Source organism: Thalassophryne amazonica, chromosome 18 (assembly GCF_902500255.1).
Source record: "Thalassophryne amazonica chromosome 18, fThaAma1.1, whole genome shotgun sequence".
Classification (NCBI taxonomy): Eukaryota; Metazoa; Chordata; class Actinopteri; order Batrachoidiformes; family Batrachoididae; genus Thalassophryne; species Thalassophryne amazonica.
Window position 1 is genome coordinate 39,937,661 of NC_047120.1, and position 19,813 is coordinate 39,957,473.

Below are 19,813 nucleotides of genomic sequence, written 5' to 3' on the forward strand. Positions count from 1 at the left end.
TGTATAATTACCCACAAAAATAACACAATGCTTTTTTATAAGCTTAGAATGAGTCTCATATTTACGCGGAAGAGGGCTCCTTTGTGGAGGCTGCCGTGTTGTGACAGTAGCCCAAAGGGGACATACTTATTTCATCATTTGCATTGATCAAAACATCCAGAATACTGAAGAAAAAAGAAGATGAATTAGTGGTTGCTCCCTTATACATAGTCTACTGGTTGCTAGCGCAGGTTAATAAAGTTTGACAACACATATTTTTGTGAAATAGAGGATAATACTTATTACTTATGAGAAGAGAAGGCAATACCCGGAACCAAAGAAGCAATAAACAAAGAAAAACAACAATGTAAATATGATGGTATAGTGCAATCTGCAACCTCACCACTAGGTGACACAAAATCCTACATACTGTAGCTTTAAAGAAACAGAAGGAAAAGTTTTGAAGTAGATCCGTGCCAACTCTTCCCTTCCTCAAGGATCATCTTGCCGTGAAACTTCACCAAAATGTGTCCTGCTCATTTTTGAGATGTCTTGTAAACAAACCAATAGACAAGAGATAACATAACCTCCGCCCCGCTTTTGACGACCGGCAGAAATAAACATCAACAAACAGCCAAACACACTTAAAACGAGGCTCTCACATGCTGACTTCCACGGCCATTTCACTGATTTAAACTTAACGATTCTTTAAATTACTGTTGTTAAATTTAAAATGTGAAATAGGAAAATGTTTGATCAGCAGTAGCTTCATTGTCATTTCACTTTTTGGCTACTTTGTGCAGTACAGGAAAAGAACAAGTGCAGAGGTGGTGCTCACTGAAAGCAGGAAGCAAGACATTATTAAAACCAGAATATACAGTGAGTCAAAAAAAAAAAAAAAAAAAATATGCATGAAGCAATTAGAAACAAGGCTTTGCCCAAACAGTGTTGACCTACCTGAGGTACCACTGGTAGAGTTAAGTCCCTCTTGGCCCTCTGAGTTTGAAAAACCCTGGAGTACATATCCACCATGTTTATGCCATTCTCTTGAGTGGAACTGGATCATTAACAAAAACTGCACAAAGGTTCTTGAATCGAGTTCAGTCGCGTCTCGATAGTGGGAGAGAAGTTAAACTCATGTACGCATCTTCCTCTCGCAGCAGCTGTGACAGTTGCAACCCGAAGAGAAAGCAGAACTGTGAGCGCTGTTACAAGAGCAGCAGGAAGGCACTTTGTGACAACTGGGACTGAAGCTTGCACATGCACGTAAATGCTTGAGTGTAAGATAGGAGGGTAGAGGGTAACCGTCTGTGTAGAGGGGGTAGAAAGGAGAAATGAGATGATGAAAACACGCCAGAGAAGAGGGTCAGACAGCGGGAGTGCTACAGTGATTGCAGGTCATTTTAACTTCCTTCCTGAACAAGTGATAACTTTGAAAAACAACACACTGTAACAAAACAACTCATTTTATTCCACCAATAATATCATACCGCTTGAGAATCTTCATATATATTATTCTAAGTGTGCAGCAGCTTCGCGAATAAGTGCCGTATTCAACCAGACAATTATGGGTGCAAAAGGGAAGCAAGATATTCCCTCAGTGGTATTTAAAATTTGTTTGTATGGGCCACTCTGTTTTAGAAGTACAGTCCAGGAGGGCGACTGCTTCAAACTGGAAGTTTGTCTATAATGACACTTGTCAGCACTTCCATCTGCAAGAGGCCACAACAGCACATAGTTCAGTAAGGGAGATTACTACCCGTAGTATTTTGTTATATGAACACCCTCTTCTGTGCATAAACGTGCGGCACATGTACACACAGTCACCTCAGAAGTCGTGAATGGGAATTACGGTAACTCACACCCAAGTAAAATACGTGCCAGTTTCCACACAACACCTCAAGTCGGAAAACAAGCTGCCTCAACCCACCTCTGACCTTCCCAATGCACATCGTAAGTCAGTGTCTGATGAAACCAACAGAAGCATATCATCTGCAAAAAAGTAGAGACGAACCCTCCAATCCCTGACTCTACCCTGAAATGTCACATGAAAATCACAAACAGTACTGGTGACAAAGGGTAGTCGTGGCAAAATCCAATAATACCCACCGGACATAAATATGAGAACACGGCCACAGCTCCTACGCTGGTTGTATAGAGACCAGTTGCACGTTGTAGTGGATCCACTACTTCATACTCCCCATATCATGACTGATTTGCCTCCGATAGTCCAGGCTTCTAGATGATAGGTCCATAGTTTTAATGATGTAACAATATGAATTGTGTGGGTTCGGGGTTGGGGGGGTTGGGGGGTTCGCCATGGTAACTTTAACTCAGAGACGGTTCTAACTTGTATGACACCTTGGGCAACCACAGCTGCTTCCTGTAGTTTAATAGTGGGGTCGTGCTGTCATAAATTTATAAATAATTCACTGTTTTGCTCATAACAGTCTTTGAGTTTTAAGTCTCAGAATATACCTCAGTAAAAGTCATATTGATATTTTGTTTCTATTGTCTTTATGTAAATGTGACAGCAATATAATCCATGAATAACAAAAGTAATTATACTGTTAATTTTCATGATGATGGCATTAGGTTACAGATTACATCTCTGAGCAGATAATTAGTCATGTTACTAGATTTTTACAGTAACCCTCCCATCTCTGTATGTGTCGGCACCCTCGTGAATTCTCTTTTAATTTACTGGAGATTTCTGTGTGACAGTCAGACAGTCAGTCTTGGCACTCAGGAATCTGGCATTTATAAAGACAGTTTGCCATGCAAATATACCAGAGAACCCATATAAAAATGACTATGTCAGTCAGCCTGCATCATTTGTTGTTGTTTTCATGAGACTTCTAGTCAGTTTACTTTAAAAATGCTTTGCAAAAAGTTTTAATCTAGCCTTAAAGAAAAACCTGACAATTTTGGAGGAACATCCCGGAAAGGTCACCAGTCTATCACACATATTCACACCTGTGGTCAATTAAAAGCCACAAATTCACCCAACTTGCATGTCTTTGGAAGTGGAAGGAAGCTGGAGGACCCGGAGGGAACTCATGCAAACACGGGGAGAACATGCAGGGAAACGTAGGACCTTCTTGCTGTGAGGCAATAGGGCTGACTTCTAAACCATTATGCTGTCTGTCCAAAAACATGGATTGGCTGAATTACTTCAGCTTTACCACAGGTGTGTGTGTATGTGTGCATGAGTAAATGACTATTTGTCTACAATGTTATCACTGTGAGAGAATGATGAATAATTTGGAATGTACCCAATGCATGAAGGGATCACCTCCAGCCCTCGTGGCTCTCAACAAGCACAGGAAGAGCCCAAGTTTCCCCAACAACAAGCACCAAAATTGCATAGAATTTATAAGGGCAACGGTGATAATCAAAAAATGTGTCAGCGCTCTACTGAGTGCCATTGTGAAATAGGTTGCACTATCTACAGAACCTTAGTGATAAAATTTAGTCTGGAACAGGCATCATAAAATAGGGGAGATATGAAAAGTAGAGTTGAAACAGTGTAACACAAAGCAAACATTTTGAAACACTTCAACAAGCAGGATTTTACTAATAATGCACTTTTCATAAACTTTAATAACAAGAACAGCTCTGGGTTGGAATGATTTACTGAACATTTCAAAGGTTGTTTTAATAATAATATAGGCTGGAAACATCTATATTATAATAGCCAAGTGGCCTCTGTGTGTGTTCGTGTGTACGGACGGCTTCGATTACGGAGAAACCGGGGACAGCTGACATTTGCCATTTGTATGCTTATGTAATTTAGGTTAAAGATGAATGCTGCCAAAATTGAAAGATGGCAGAACAAATATTTTTTGAGAAATTAGCGATTTTAACTAATCAGTAAACAATGGACATTGTGCTGCAATGCACCATGGCAATTCAGGATTTACGGTTTTAAATGTTATTGTGGTTCATGGTAGTTTAACAGTGTTAGTGTTATTGATTTAGGTGTTTTGTAGTTCAATTGGTTTAGTCAGTTAATTAAATGTCATGTTGCTGTTATCTGGAGTGAAATGTGTATTGCGTTTGTCTTCTGATGTCACCACTGTCTCTGCTTGTGTCAAAAAATAGAAGTACCTGCATATGGCAGAATGCGGAAAAGACAAAAATCTCTCCATGCGTGCATATACCTTTAATCACGGACAACCTAAGGACATCTGACATTTGCCATTCGGTATGCTTATGTATTTTGGGTCAAGGATTAACGCTGCCAAAACACAACATTGAGAGGACTAATATTTTTTTGGAGAAAATGCGGATATTAGCTAACATTGCTAATTACATTCTGGACACACCATTCCAGCAGAGGGTGGTAAACCATCTTTATATTAAAAGTGTAAGTGTGTGCGTGCATGTGTGATTTTATTTAGTAAGTTCAATGTAAGTACATAAATGTAAATACGTTACAAATACATGGATGACACAAGAAAGTGAAAACACTTATTTCCATTGTGGTGTGCATATGATAACAAGAACCTAAACCATTTATAAATACATTTATAAATACATTAAGAAAGTAAATTAACATAAACAAAATTAGTACTTAACAGGAAAAAAGGGTTGAGTTGTTCTTCTAAAAACTGCTGAGGTCTAATCCCTGCCAACCCGGGCGGCAGGGGCTAGCTCTGGGGGTGTGGAACGTCACCTCGCTGTGTGGGAAAGAACCGGAGCTTGTGCGGGAGGTGTAGCAATACCAGTTACATCTGGTGGGCCTCGCCTCCATGCACAGCCTCGGCTCTGGAATCACTCTTCTTGATAGGGATTGGACCTTATTATTCTCTGGAGTTGCGCAGGGTGTGATGCGCCGGGCGGGTATGGGGATACTCATAAGTCCCCGGCTGAGTGCCGCTACATTGGAGTTTACCCTGGTAGATGAGAGGGTCACCTCCCTGCGCCTTCGGGTGGCGGGGGGAACTCCGACTGTTGTTTGTGCATATGCACTGAACAGCAGTTTGGAGTATTGGGCCTTCTTGGAGTCCCTGAATGGAGTCCTGTATGGGGCTCCGGTGGAACACTCCATTGTTCTGCTGGGGGACTTCAATGCACACATGGGCAATGACAGAAACACCTGGAGAGGCATGACTGGGAGGAATGGTCTCCCTGATCTAAACCCAAATGGTTGTTTGTTATTGGACTTCTGTGCTAGTCACAGACTGTCCATAACAAACACCATGTTCGAACATAAGGATGTTCATAAGTGCACATGATACCAGAGCACCCTAGGCCGAAGATCAATGATCGATTTTGTGATTGTATCATCTGATTTGAGGCCACATGTTCTGGACACTCGGGTGAAGAGAGGGGCAGAGCTGTCAACTGATCACCATCTGGTGGTGAGTTGGATCAGAGGATGGGGAGCACTTTGGACGGACCTGGTAAGCCCAAACGGGTTGCGCGGATGAACTGGGAATGTCTGGAGGAGCCCACTGTCCAACAGATCTTCAACTCACACCTCCAGCGGAGCTTTTCTAGCATCCCTGTGGAGGTTGGGGGAATTGAACCAGAATGGGCAATGTTCGAAGCTTCCATTGCTGAAGCAGGGAGGTGTGGGCTGAAGGTCTTAGGTGCCTCAAGGGCAGCAACCCTTGAACACCGTGGTGGACACCGGTGGTCAGGGAAGTCGTCCGACTGAAGAAGGAGTCCTTCTGGGATATGTTATCCAGGAGGACTCCGGAGGCAGTTGTAAGGTATTGACAGGCCTGAAGAGCAGCAGCCTCTGCTGTGGAGTGTGGGAGGAGTTCAGAGCAGCCATGGAGAAGGACTTTCAGTCGGCACCAAGGTGCTTCTGGCGGACCATGACGCACCTCAGGAGGGGAAAACGGGGAACCATCCAAGCTGTCTACAGTAAAGACGGGACTCTGTTGACTTCAACTGAGGCTGTAATCCGATGCTGGAAGGAATACTTTGAGGAACTCCTGCATCAGACCGGAACGCCCTCTGTACTAGGGGCAGAGCTGGAAGCTGATAGAGGAATTTCATCAATTTCCCTGGTGGAAGTCACTGAGGTAGTCAAGCAACTCCGCAGTGGCAAGGCCCCGGGGGTTGATGAGATCCGTCCAGAAATGCTGAAGCCTCTGGGTGTGGAGGGATTGTCTTGGATGAGATGTCTCTTCAACATTGCGTTGAGGTCTGGAACAGTGCCTAAGGAGTGGCAAACTAAGGTGGTGGTCCCCATATTTAAAAAGGGGGACCAGAGAGTGTGTGCCAACTACAGGGGAATCATGCTACTCAGCCTCACTGGTAAAGTCTACTCCAGGGTGCTGGAAAGGAGGGTTCAGCCGATAGTCGAACCTTTGATTAAAGAGGAACAATGTGGGTTCCGTCCTGGTCGTGGAACAACCGACCAGCTAGTCACTCTCACAAGCATCCTGGAGGGTGCCTGGGAATATGCCCATCCAGTCTACATGTGTTTTGTGGACTTGGAGAAGGTGTATGATCAGGTACCCCGAGAGATACTGTGGGAGGTACTGCAGGAGTATGGAGTGAGGGGGTCTCTTCTCAGGGCCATCCAATCTCCAACACTCACTGGATCAGTTCGCATCCGAGTGTGAAGCGGTGTGATGAGGATCAGCACCTCTAAATCTGAGGCCATGGTTCTCAGCAGGAAACCAAAGGATTGCCTACTCCGGGTAGGGAACACGTCTTGCCCCAAGTGAAGGAGTTCAAGTACCTTGGGGTCTTGTTCACGAGTGAGGGGACAATGGAGCGTGAGATTGGCCAGAGAATCGGCACAGCAGGGGCAGTGTCACATTCGCTCTATCATACTCTTGTGACGAAAAGGGAGCCGAGCCAAAAGGGAAAGCTCTCGATCTACTGGTCAATCTTCGTTCCTACTCTCACCTATGGTCATGAGGGTTGGGTCATGACAGAAAAACCTAGCTCGCGGGTACAAGCAGCCGAAATGGGCTTCCTTAGGAGAGTGGCTGGTGTCTCCTTTAGAGATAGGGTGAGAAGTTCGGTCATCCGTGGGGAGCTCGGAGTAGAGTTCGCATTCAAAGGAGCCAGCTGAGATGGTTTGGGCATCTCGTAAGCATGCCTCCTGGGTGCCTTCCAAGGGAGGTGTTCCAGGCACATCCACCTGGAAGGAGACCCCGGGGAAGACCCAGGACTAGGTGGAGAGATTATATCTCCACACTGCCCTGGGAACACCTCGGGATCCCCCAGTCAGAGGTGGTCAATGTAGCATGGGAGAGGGAAGTCTGGGGTACCCTGCTGGAGGTGTTGCATCTGCAACCCGATCTCGGACAAGCAGTTGAAGATGAGTGAAATAGTTGTTTGCCTACACCTTGCCTTGTACTCATTGCCACTAATGCTGTCAAGCCAGGGGTTCGACTCTTCCCACTCACGCCTGTACATTTGAAAACATTTTTGCTTCTTTGGATGTGGTGGAGTTTTGGATGTCGGGTCCTCGCTATCGGACCTGACGCAAGGTACAGAGATGATGTTGGCAACCTTTAATATTTCCTGTGTTTTATTTTGTTCGTGATTCAATTTTGATGAGTGTGTGTGGGACATTTATGAAAATACGGAAAAATTTACATCCCGTATTGATTCAATATAGGACATAACAATTAACTGTCAAATAAAAAGGACAATTCTATATTTTAAGGGATGGGTGGCAACCCTAGGCAACACGCTAGTAGATCTTTTAAAGGGCAAAGTATTTTTAAATGTAACAACACAAGAAATGTAATTCTGTGCCTTACATTAGGTACACACTCTTGAGTTCACCCTTTTTAATCTTGAACATATTTTCAGTCATGATTTGGAGTGAAAATCCTTGAGCACGGAATACACAACTGTCTTCAGCAACAAGTGAAGCAGCAATCTTCTTGATTACTTAACCTCATTAGCACTCATCCAATCAAACAATAGAGTACCAAATTGGGGCCCAAAATCACGCCACATAGCACACAGTTGAGCCATTGAATCCATCTGGTTCCACCTCCCTCTTACATCACAATTCTCATGGCCTGGAATCTTGGATAACTCAAGAAATGCTCAGTGTGGAATTAGCCCATGTGAGGCTTTATCACTTCCTTATCTGAGCGCTGCAGGCCACCTTTCTTTGCACATGCAATGACGGCAAACCTGGTCAGATACACTTCTTTTTGACCATTTAATTCCACTCTTACTTTTTCGGTCAACATATTTCTGGACCAGTTGCTGAGCATTTTTCTTAATAATGAAATTGAAAGTGGAAAGCCAGTTTTTGCCACCTCAACATTTGTAGGTGCAAATGAATTGTGTATATACTATAGTTTCTGGAATATAAATCGCACCTTTTATATGTATTATTAGCTATTTTGTTTAGTGCTTTGATTCCTGAGAAAGCCCTATGGAAATAGTTACTTCTTATTATGCAAGAGGAACACATGCTTTTTCAGTATTAAAGCCACAGAACCTCCCAAACTAGTACAAAAAAGTGAATTATACTCTGGAAAATATGGAAAATACAGTAAATAAACAAATATATATGGCAATATTCTGCTTTGAACTCTGGGAATGCTGCAAACAAGCAATTTTACAAGCTTGAAAAAGACTTCTAATCTTGCAGACGTTTGTTTAGAATGAACTCATGCAACTTGTAGATCATGATTGAAAGGTTTCTAAAGAGTCTTTGGTGGAATATTAACAATGCAACAAAAGAAAATGGGTGAAACAAGCTTTATGTCCTGTTAAACTCTCTTTGGAGAAACTTAAAGGGCAGACTAAACGTGGCAAAGGACACAGAGGGTCGATACATTCCGAGTTAGTAGTTCATACAATATGACCAAAGGCCAAGCATATTCAGAACAATGAGGAAGATTAAGCTACATTCACCTGTTCTTATTCTGCAGAAATGAGCCGGAAAACAGAGAGGCTCGACGAGGTCTGACGAGACACTCTCACACTACCTGTTGGAGCAGTTTCTTGGCATTTCATTTAGTATGTTACACAGAACAGAAAGAATATTTGCTTTCTATTAGGTCATGTGTTTGCAAAGAATGTCTGGCTGCCCAGAGTTCATCTCCAAAAAGAAAAACTTAGCTCGTGCTAGAAGAGTCAAGGGTTCAGGATGGTGTCAATCAGCAGTCAATAGTTCCTTGACCAACAATCAGTTGGATGTTGGGCCCCTATTATACTGATTTTAACGACAGCGGTGTCATAAAAACAGGCTCTACACTTTGGATTCTGAACATGATTTTTGTCATCCATTGTACAAAATATATCCCAAAAGAGGCTAATGAAGCTCCAGCCTACCCTCGGTATTAAATGACCTACATTTTTGATAACTGAGTAGTTCTGCACATTATGTATGCGCATACGCACATGCCGAATGCATGCCAGGGCTGGCACTAAAGTGCCAAAGCCCTGCCTGTTGGGTCCAAACCCCCACTCTCTGTCTCTCTCTCACACATCTCCATGGAGACAGCCCTCCATTTTTGGGTTGGGAGTTAATGCACTTGAGGGGTCCCGGCAGTCTACATTCCTTTTAAAATGTGGAGCTTGTTGATCCTACATTTATAATGTTGTTTGGCATTTAAATGTGTTGTGATGTATAATTAGTGTGATATAATGAAAAGGCAATCAGCCATTGTAGCACTAAAAGTGTAAAACAAGTTTGGTTACACCTCAGCAGCAGTCCTTTAATGATGTCATTAATCTAATCATATTATAACAGGTGTAAGACCAAAGAGAAGTCTATCAACTTACCTCAAATTAAAAGGTCTTGCTGTTTGTAACCAACTATGTCCAACAGAACAGAAGTTATAGCTTCACAAATGTGTCATCGTCACCCTGTGCTGTTAGAATAAGTCTCAGGATTGTCATGGGTGCTGGGGAAACCAGGTAGCAGCAGGAGGTTTGGGAGTGGCTTTCAGTTTTGTGATTAACTCCTTCCTTTCCTTTAAAAAAAATCACTCAGGAGATACAACCTGTTTAGAACCTGTTCAACGTCATGCTCTGTTCTCAAGAGTTACTCCTCTAAGAACTGTAATGACACCCTGAAAATCTCCATTACTCCATTAAAACATGTTTACCAGACAAATAAAACATACACACCTGCTTAAAGTGAGTCCCCGGTCTCAGCAGTTGCGGTTAACTGAGAAGTCTGAGATCTTCAGCTTTTTACTGGAGGTATTCAGCAAATACCTCTGTGCACATTGAAATGGCAAGAAGAGAAAAAGGGCCATTCATATGCTGATGAGCTGGCATGCACTCTATGAACTCAGCCCATACAGACTCCAAGTTAGGGCCATAACACTATAAAAAAAATGGCATAATGAATCTGTACTGTAAAAAATGTTAAGAAAACTTAAAACATTTAAGACAAATTTAACAGAAAACATAGAAAGGCAAAGTTCCATTCAATCCAAGGGAGAAGTAACTACATGTAGCACAATGGCAGCCTCTAGTGGTTGCTGCAACCAATGCTGTAATAAATGTGACTATTGTAATAATTATTACAATCAATCACAATGTAATAACTAGAGCTGCCTGTAAGATATGGGCCTAATTCACAGAGCCACATGGGCAATGGTGCTGTCACACCAATTTTCCCAACTTTCCAGGCCATTCAGACTTGAACACCTAATTATTAAATTATAACAACAGCAGGCATGAATGCACAGCTGTTGTTGTAACTGCTAGTAATGTTACTGCCCAGTTGTCTAGCCTGGCTGGTTGCCATCCAGGACTCAAAGTGGTTCTGTGGTGTTGTGGATGGAGCAAAGCGTGACACCAGTGCATGCTACCAGACTTGACTTGAATGTAACTAATGCCTTTTTCTTGTTCTGTAAGACCAAGCTCCCCATTGGTAAGCAAACTCAGTGGACAGCAGCACCGCTTGACTACTGTGAGGCTAAGGTAAGCAGCTAAGTCTATACTTGAAAAATATGTTGAAGCAACCAAACAGAACCACTACCATGCAGCTCAGGGTCCACAATGAGGCAGAAATCCACAGCGGACATTGCAGGCTTTCAGCTGTTAGCCTTGGAATCTCACCTGCTTAACCTCCAAGGTTAACATCTTCTCAACCTTATATGGTTTTTCCGCTACATGTATGACATTATCACATCACATCAAAAGTACTGTGTTGAACTATAAGACATATGAATAAGACAAACCACCATTATCAATACACATGCGCTGTGACAGTGTCAAATCTTCCGGTGGAAGTTCACCAATACCCACTTTAGTAAACAAAGAATAGAAGCTGTGTGTGTGATCTATTTATCTTTTGCCCTTAATGTTAAATTAGCAGCTTTAAGTAGTGTTTAAGCAGCATGCCAGGTCCACATTGTTCCGTGGATGATCCGCGTGGGATGCAAAAGTGGAAAAAGCAAGTCTGTCCAGTACAGGAGTGGAAACCGCACATCGCATTTGCACTGCACCTTTTCCAACAGAATTGTAAGATTCCGAAGGATGTGCTGAGTATTATTTTTACTTTTATCTGTTATATATCCAAATAAACCCAGTCAAATATTTAATAATGTCTATTTTATGATATACGACACACAGATCTGATGGTTCATATGTGTCATAGTGGGGGAGGTGATGGTCTAATGGTTAAGGCCTTGGGCTTGAGACCAGAAGATCCTCAGTTTAAATCCCAACCTGACTGGAAAATTACTAAGGGCCCTTTGTCTTTAATCCCCTATTGCTCCTGGTGTGTAGTGTGCGCATTGTACGGCAGCTCCCTCACATCGGGGTGCATGTGAGGCATTATTTGTAAATGGCTTTGAGCGTCTGATGCAGATGGAAAAGTGCTATATAAATGCAGTCAATTTAATATTTAACATAAAAAAAACAAACTATATTTCCTAGCCCTGCATAGCCACACAAATTCTCAAATAAGAATTAATATAATAATCTGTAGCGTAAATTTGAGCTGCCAGATTAGTCTTTTCCCCAGGCTACTCATTTCCTGCTTGGATTAAAAAGCAAATTTAAATGTTTATAAGCAGAATAGCAGTTAAAAATGATAATGCCTGAATATCCTTTCATATTTTTTATTCAAAACATATAGTCTGTTATATTCACCCATTATTTTGTTGCTCAACAATTAAAAAGATAAATAAATAAATGAATTCAATAAAGTTTTGGTAAACTGCGCCCCCTTGTGGATTAAACGTTAATCACATTGACAACATGTGGCCATGTTTTTTTTTTAACCCTGGTTGGATTGAAGCTTTGCAGACTGCTGCTTTTACAGAAAACGCAAACAGAACGATGAATGAAAAAACTATGACATCATTACCTGGTCAATGTCAGTGTTGTTTGAAGACGAAGACGCTGCGTCTGCACTTTTGTCGACCTTCTGAAACAATGACGTGATGTCTGGAGCCACAGCATCTTGCAACTCAGAAGACAGTGAGTCTGATTCTGGACCATTTAATTCTGGTATGGTCTCATAGATATGTGAATTACTGACTTTGGGGAAGTGCATAGCAATCTCCTTATCTGGTGCTTCTTCAACGTGATCATCCTGCAGCGAGTTAATGGAGTGTAACGTGGACTTTCTTACAGGAAGAGGCTGTGCGTACAGAGGCACATCGACGATAATCTGAGTTTCTGTGGTAGATGATGAAGCAGCCGCCGCCTGGTGACGCGTATCTTTACACTCAGCAGGCCTCAAGCCTGATGGGTTGGTGTTCGTCTGTGCACGGATCACTGCTGGTGTATTTGTTGTGTCCACTGACGCACTGCTGCTCACACACACATGCAGACTGCTCGTATCCGCCGGGTCTTCACCAAGCGAAGGCAGCTCCCTCATGTACTGAGCTGGGACATAGAAGGCCCTAGTGTGCTGGTCTTTGCGGACATGCCACCAGTGCTCGTTAGTTTTTCTGATCAGGATGTAATTTTCATCAGGCTTGATTGACACCAGGCGACCGTCTTTAGTAGTGTATTCAAATTCATACTGTACTGACACCAGCTCCATGCTCGGGCGCAGCCACGTGGTCTCTGTGTTAATACAGCGTTACCATGTTGGAGCTGAAAATAGAGGAAATGTGAAGTTAGTGTGGCTTAAAAAAACAAAAACAATACATGAAATGTCATTACACTTCCACATGTGCTGTTTCATGTGACTCACAAGTGATATTTGACTTTATATAACGGCTGAGTGGATCCTTGTCATTTGATTGGTGCTTTCTGTGTCACATGGCATGCATTATTCGTCCTATTTGTGTTGCATTGTATTTAGCGTGCAAATTTGGTTCCATATGTTTGGTACCTGCACGCTGTGAACCCTGCCCACTAGTGCGGGCAGCATTTAGCTAAACATGCAGAGCTTGTTTTGCTGACGGATGACGATTTGAAGGAGCTAATTGACGGTGCTAATTCTTCTAATACACACATACAAAAATCCCCTCTGCTGTAAGCTGTCTGGAGGCATGAAGAGCTGTTCGGACGAAAAGCTGATGTGATTTTTTTTTTTCGCGGGGCTGAGGAACTACACAAAGTCTCTTTTTTTTTTTTTTTTTTTTTTGAAGTACAAAGTCAGTGCACAGCATCACCGGACTACACGTCACAATTTGGACTCCTGTTTAAAGTTTGTGTTGGACTTGAGCAGCAGTGGAACACCAAAATGCAAGTCCCTTTTCTGTTTATATATTAATAAAATATCAAATGACAAGGATCTATTTTAGCCATTATATAAAACAAATAATGAATGCTTTTACATTCTTTCAATGGAATGAATATTTCATGAGGTGAAAGCTGGAACAAACCATTCAATGAGGTGAAGCAGAGTTGAATGGTATGTTCCAGCTTTCACCTCATGAAATATTTGTACCATTGAACTCAAACATTCATTATTTGCATATTATCAGTTTTATAGTATCTGTTAATGCACAGTCTTGTGATGATCCTCGGGAGCAGCTGTGGAGGGCATGTTGTCTCTTTTGATGCAGAGTAATCTAAAATATAACACAATTCTAAAATATCCTCGGCTGAGCATTGTCTTCTTTATAATTTGCAGTTGCTTAATTGGTATCCCAGTGCAAAGTGTGTATGTCAAGGCCCAGATCAGACACACACACATTTATTGTTATTTACATTAATTATTAAGATCCTGTTGTCTTATGTACAATTAATGTGTTCAATAAAGCCCCTCTATCAATCAATATTTATGTTTTAACAGCATGAAGGAGGGCGTGCGTATGCATACATGAGCTTTGACAAGCGCTGAAGTTAGCTTTGAGTTAGCATAAGTTAACGTGCACGTTGACATCCGTGAAATGTCTTGTAAATAAGTTCAGAGGTGTTATCAGGGTCCAAAAACAGCTTTCTGAGTTTTAGAAGTGTTTATTTCTCGCTAGCTTTTTACTTAATATATGTCCAAGAGGTTATATTTACACACAAATTAAACAGAATTTGCAGCTAGCTAGACAAACCACTGATGTCATGGTGCCGCTGTACTCTGATTGGCTGTCACCCCTGCCCTTCAAAAAAACCAAACAAACAAACAAACAAACAAACAACCCCCCCCCCCCCAAAAAAAACCAAACAAACAAACAAAAAACTGAACAGAATAAAACGGAATGGAACTTTTTAACCTCTTGAAATACCTCTTAAACAGGTCAAGGTTAGCCATCACTGAACTTGTCAAAATTCTGTCCCAAGAATGTTCCCTGTGAATTTGAAGACTTTGGCAGTAATAGGACTGGACTTATGCTGAGCACAGACAGACGAACAGGTGGACGCAAAGTCTTCGCAAAGTCTTGATGGCCTCGGGTAAAAATGGCATTCAGGAGTAACCATAGGCACCACTGGGATTAAGCAATGATTTTTAGCACGGGCACCATTGGGATTAAGTCCCCATTTTTAGCACGGGCACCACTGGGCCTTGGGGCCTGTATAGGAATCTCAAAACAAATGGTTTCACAGCAGAATCAGCTTCAAACTTAAGGTAGGGACTTTTTCAACACAGTAGAAACCCTGAGTGACATAACTGTATCTACCTACCACATTCCTGCTGGTAGCATGAATGCAAACAGAAAAAATAGACCCTTGCGGATGTGTATCTCAGGAGAGCACCCCCCGGTGGATAGTCTATAGAACTGCTTGGTCTGAACGTGTAGGTGGATAACACTACTTAGCAGCCAGTAAAGACTTCCTCTGTGCCCACATTTGATCTGGATTAGCTGTTGGTCCATGACTGCTCCATAGTTGAACCAACTGCCACAAGAAGTGCAGGCTGGCAGACTATATCTCAGCATGCTGGTGAGCAAGCTCTCCACAACTAAAGATTTCTGCTGGGTGTTCACAACAACAGCCTTATCTGATAATTTAGGATTTATACTCATCACTTTGTATAAGGTCCAGTTTCAGTTGGGAGATCAACCTGTTAATGGTTACATGAATACATTCTATTTTCCTGTAATACATCCTGCATTAATGTGGTATTGAGAATTAACACACTTCCGGATGACTTTACAGAGGATTATTGGAGCACAAACAGCCACTCTTACATGTGTTTCTCCTTGTAGAACCAAAGTGGTGTCTGGAAGTGTCAGGATTGGGATTTTGGTGTCTTGTGTTATGTTATGTTTCCTCTTGTCTGTCACTTGGTCTTTGGTGGTGGGTGTATCCCTCTGTCTTTCCACTCCCACGCCCTGCATCTGTCCCTCACACCTGTTCCTCATTGTCTGCTCATCACTTCCCCTGTATTTAAACCTCACCTTGTCCACCTGTTCCCTGCAAGATCATTGTGCCTCAACGCCTTCGCTTCCAGCTTTTTCTTCTGAGTTTTGCCTTGATTGCCTTGCTTTGTTTTTGACCCTCTGCATGTTTTTTGGACCACGCCCTTGCTTGATGATTTTGATACTACTGCTGTTTTTGGACTGCCTTCCTGTGTACCAAACCTTGCAAGTACCCACAGTAAAACCTTTTGAAAGTGACTCATCTGTGTCTGAGCTTTGCATTTGTGTCCTGCCATTTCATACCACTGACCTTGAAAGGAAGTGCATCCAACATAAACCTTGCGCCAAATCCCGATACACATCTTTGGCAACCTTGAGCAGCTGTTACAGCTGAAAGCACAAATAAATAAAATAAAACATATAAACAGCAACAAGCCTGTTAAAAGGCTGATGATAATCAGTATATTACATTTTTTTAAGTTTTAAATATCATTCACTTGTAGTGGACATAATTGGAATATTCCGACACTGTGAAACCAACACTATTCTCCACAAAAACATAACAGCCTTTCATCGCATCACGCTGTCATCTTACCGAGTGGAAAAAAATTGATAATACAACACAATGTACAACCCCAATTCCAATGAAGTTGGGACGTTGTGTGAAATGTAAATAAAAACAGAATACAATGATCTGCAAATCCTCTTCGACCTATATTCAATTAGATACACCACAAAGACAAGATATTTAATGTTCAAACTGACAGACTTTTTTGTTTTTGTGCTAATATTTTCTCATTTTGAAATGGATGCCTGCAACACATTTCAAAAAAATTGGAATGGTGGCAACAAAAGATTGGGAAAGTTGATGAATGCTCAAAGAACACCTGTTTAGAACATTCCACAGGTGAACAGGTTAATTGGAAACAGGTGAGTGTCATGATTGGGTATAAAAGGAGCATCCCCAAAAGACTCAGTCGTTCACAATCAAAGATGGGGCGAGGATCACCACTTTGTGAACAACTGCATGAAAAAATAGTCCAACAGTTTAAGAACAATGTTCCTCAACGTTCAAATGCAAGGAATTTAGGGATTCCATGATCTACAATCCATAATATAATCAGAAGATTCAGAGAATCTGGAGAACTTTCTACACATAAGCAGCAAGGCCAAAAACCAACATTGAATGCCCGTGACCTTCGATCCCTCAGGCGGCACTGCATTAAAAACTGACATCATTGTGTAAAGGATCTTACTGCGTGGGCTCAGGAACACTTCAGAAAACCATTCTCAGTTAACACAGTTCGTCGCTCCATCTACAAGTGCAAGTTAAAACTCTACCATGCAAAGCGAAAGCCATACATCAACAACATCCAGAAACGCCGCTGCCTTCTCTGGGCCCGAGCTCATTTGAAATGGACAGATGCAAAGTGGAAAAGTGTGCTGTGGTCTGATGAGTCCACATTTCAAATTGTTTTTGAAAATCATAGACGTCGTGAGCTCCGGACAAAAGAGGAAAAAGACCATCCAGATTGTTAGCAGCGCAAAGTTCAAAAGCCAGCATCTGTGATGGTATGGGGGTGTGTTAGTGCCCATGGCATGGGCAACTTACACATCTGTGATGGCACCATCAATGCTGAAAGGTACATCCAGGTTTTGGAGCAACACATGCTGCCATCCAAGCAACGTCTTTTTCAGAGACGTCGCTGCTTATTTCAGCAAGACAATGCCAAGCCACATTCTGCACGTGTTACAACAGCGTGGCTTTGTAGTAAAAGAGTGTGGGTACTAGACTGGCCTGCCTGCAGTCCAGACCTGTCGCCCATTGAAAATATGTGGCGCATTATGAAGCGCAAAATACGACAACGGAGACCCCGGACTGTTGAACAACTGAAGTCGTACATCAAGTAAGAATGGGAAAGAATTCCCCCTACAAAGCTTCAACAATTAGTGTCCTCAGTTCCCAAATGCTTATTGAGTGTTGTTAGAAGGAAAGCTGATGTAACACAGTGGTAAACATACCACTGTCCCAGCTTTTTTGAAACGTCTTGCAGGCATCCATTTCAAAATGAGCAAATATTTGCACAAAAACAATAAAGTCTATCAGATTGAACATTAAATATCTTGTCTTTGTGGTGTATTCAATTGAATATAGGATGAAGAGGATTTGCAAATCATTGTATTCTGTTTTTAATTTACATTTTACACAACATCCCAACTTCATTGGAATTGAGGTTGTAGCAGACACATAATTTATGTGCTGCACACATGAATGCACAGGAAATGCTTCACTTTCTTGCAGAACAACTTGAACGTACTGTACACTGAGACTGCTGGAGCAACAGACTAAAAATTGTTCACCACAAAACAGGAAGCTTGCTTGCATCAGCTTAGCATCATTCCTCCGTCATTTGGCAATCTCAGTCTGCCACATTCGGCTGCATGTTTCCCTCCACGAATCACTTGACATTTATAGATTTACTGCAGAACAATGAATATGTGCAGAAAATGTGGAAAAACAGTTAATTTCTGAAATTTTGAAAGCATGTTTGAAATTATTTTTTTTTAAAATTCTACCTTCTTAATAATAATAATAATAATAATAATAATAATAAATATATATATATATATATATATATATACACACACACACACACACACACACACACACACACAAATGCAAGGGGCATCCGGAAAGTATTCACAGCATTTTACTTTTTCCACATTGTTATGTTACAGCCTTATTCCAAAATGGATTAAATTCATGTTGCCCCCTCAAAATTCTACTCACAACACCCCATAATGATAACATGAAAAAGTTCTGTTTTTAAATTTTTGCAAATTTATTAAAAATAAAAAACTAAGAAATCACATGTGCATAAGTATTCCCACTCTTTGCTCAATAATTTGATTCACCTTTGACAGCAATTACAGCCTCAAGTCTTCTTGAATAAGATGCCACAAGCTTGGTGCACCTATCTTTGGGCAGTTTTTCCCATTCCTCTTTGCAGCACCTCTCAAGCTCCATCAGGTTGGATGGGGCGCGTCGCTGCACAGCCATTTTCAGATCTTACCAGAGATGTTCAATCAGATTCAGGTCTGGGCCACTGAAGGACATTCACAGAGTTGTCCTGAAGTCACTCCTTTGATATCTTGGATATGTGCTTCGGGTCATTGTCCTGCTGAAAGATGAAGCATCACCCCAGTCTGAGGCCAAGAGTGCTCTGGAGCAGGTTTTCATCCTGGATGTCTCTGTATATTGCTGCATTAATCTTTCCCTCAATCATGACAAGGCTCCCAGTTCCTGCCACTGAAAAACATCCCCACAGCATGATGCTTCACTGTAGGGGTGGTGTCTGGTTTCCTCTAAACATGACATCTGGCATTCACGCTAATGAGTTCAATCTTTTTCTCATCAGATTAGAGAATTTTGTTTCTTGTGGTCTGAAACTCCTTCAGGTGCCTTTTGGCAAATTCCAGGTGTGCTGCCATGTGCCTTTTACTAAAAGACTTCCATCTGGCCACTCTACCATAGGTAGAGGTTTTTTTTTCGTGCTCCTGTGACGAAATGAGTCAAATTTTCGTGATGGAGCATTTTTAAACTCACTGTTCCTAACCCTACTCCCACCCCCAACCCTGATCTTAACCATAACCTAATCTTACTCCTTCCCCCCTCCCTAACCATAACCATCCCGACCCCCCCCCCCCCGCTTCACTTTTAATTTTGTGCAGCCATCACAGAATGAATGAGAATGAATTTGTGCTGCTGTGACGAAAATGAGGCGCTTTTAGTCACAATATCACGAACCAGTAGATTAATGTATATTTCGTGCTGCTGAAGCACGACTTGCCGTGAGACCAGGTTGTACAGGCCTGATTGGTGGATTGCTGCAGAGATGGTTGTCCTTCTGGAAGTTTCTCCTCTCTCCACAGAGGAGAGAGGATCAGGTTCTTGGTCATCTCCCTGACTAAGACCCTTATCCTCTGATTGCTTAGACGGGCAGGCAGGTCTAGGAAGAGTCCTGGTGGATCTGAACTGCTTCCATTTATGGATGATGGAGGCCACCATGCTCATTGGGACCTTCAACGCAGCAGAAATGTTTCTGTACCCTTCCCCAGATTTCTGCCTCAAGACAATCCTGTCTCAGAAGTCACCAGACAATTCTTTTGAC

General features: G+C 42.0%; 1 protein-coding gene across 3 annotated transcripts in view; it reads right to left on the reverse strand.

The window, feature by feature from the left end:
- LOC117530473 (rho GTPase-activating protein 27-like) overlaps positions 1–19,813 on the reverse strand; it is a 49,498-nt gene that overhangs the window by 28,810 nt on the left and 875 nt on the right. For 2 of the 3 annotated variants that reach the window (XM_034193381.1, XM_034193379.1), the window contains exon 2: positions 12,254–12,990. In XM_034193381.1, the coding sequence (XP_034049272.1) occupies positions 12,254–12,937 (684 nt within the window). In that variant the 5' untranslated portion in view covers positions 12,938–12,990. Of the gene's footprint in view, positions 1–12,253; positions 12,991–15,951; positions 16,032–18,002; positions 18,123–19,813 lie in introns of all 3 variants that reach the window. The other variant, XM_034193380.1, reaches the window with a different exon arrangement.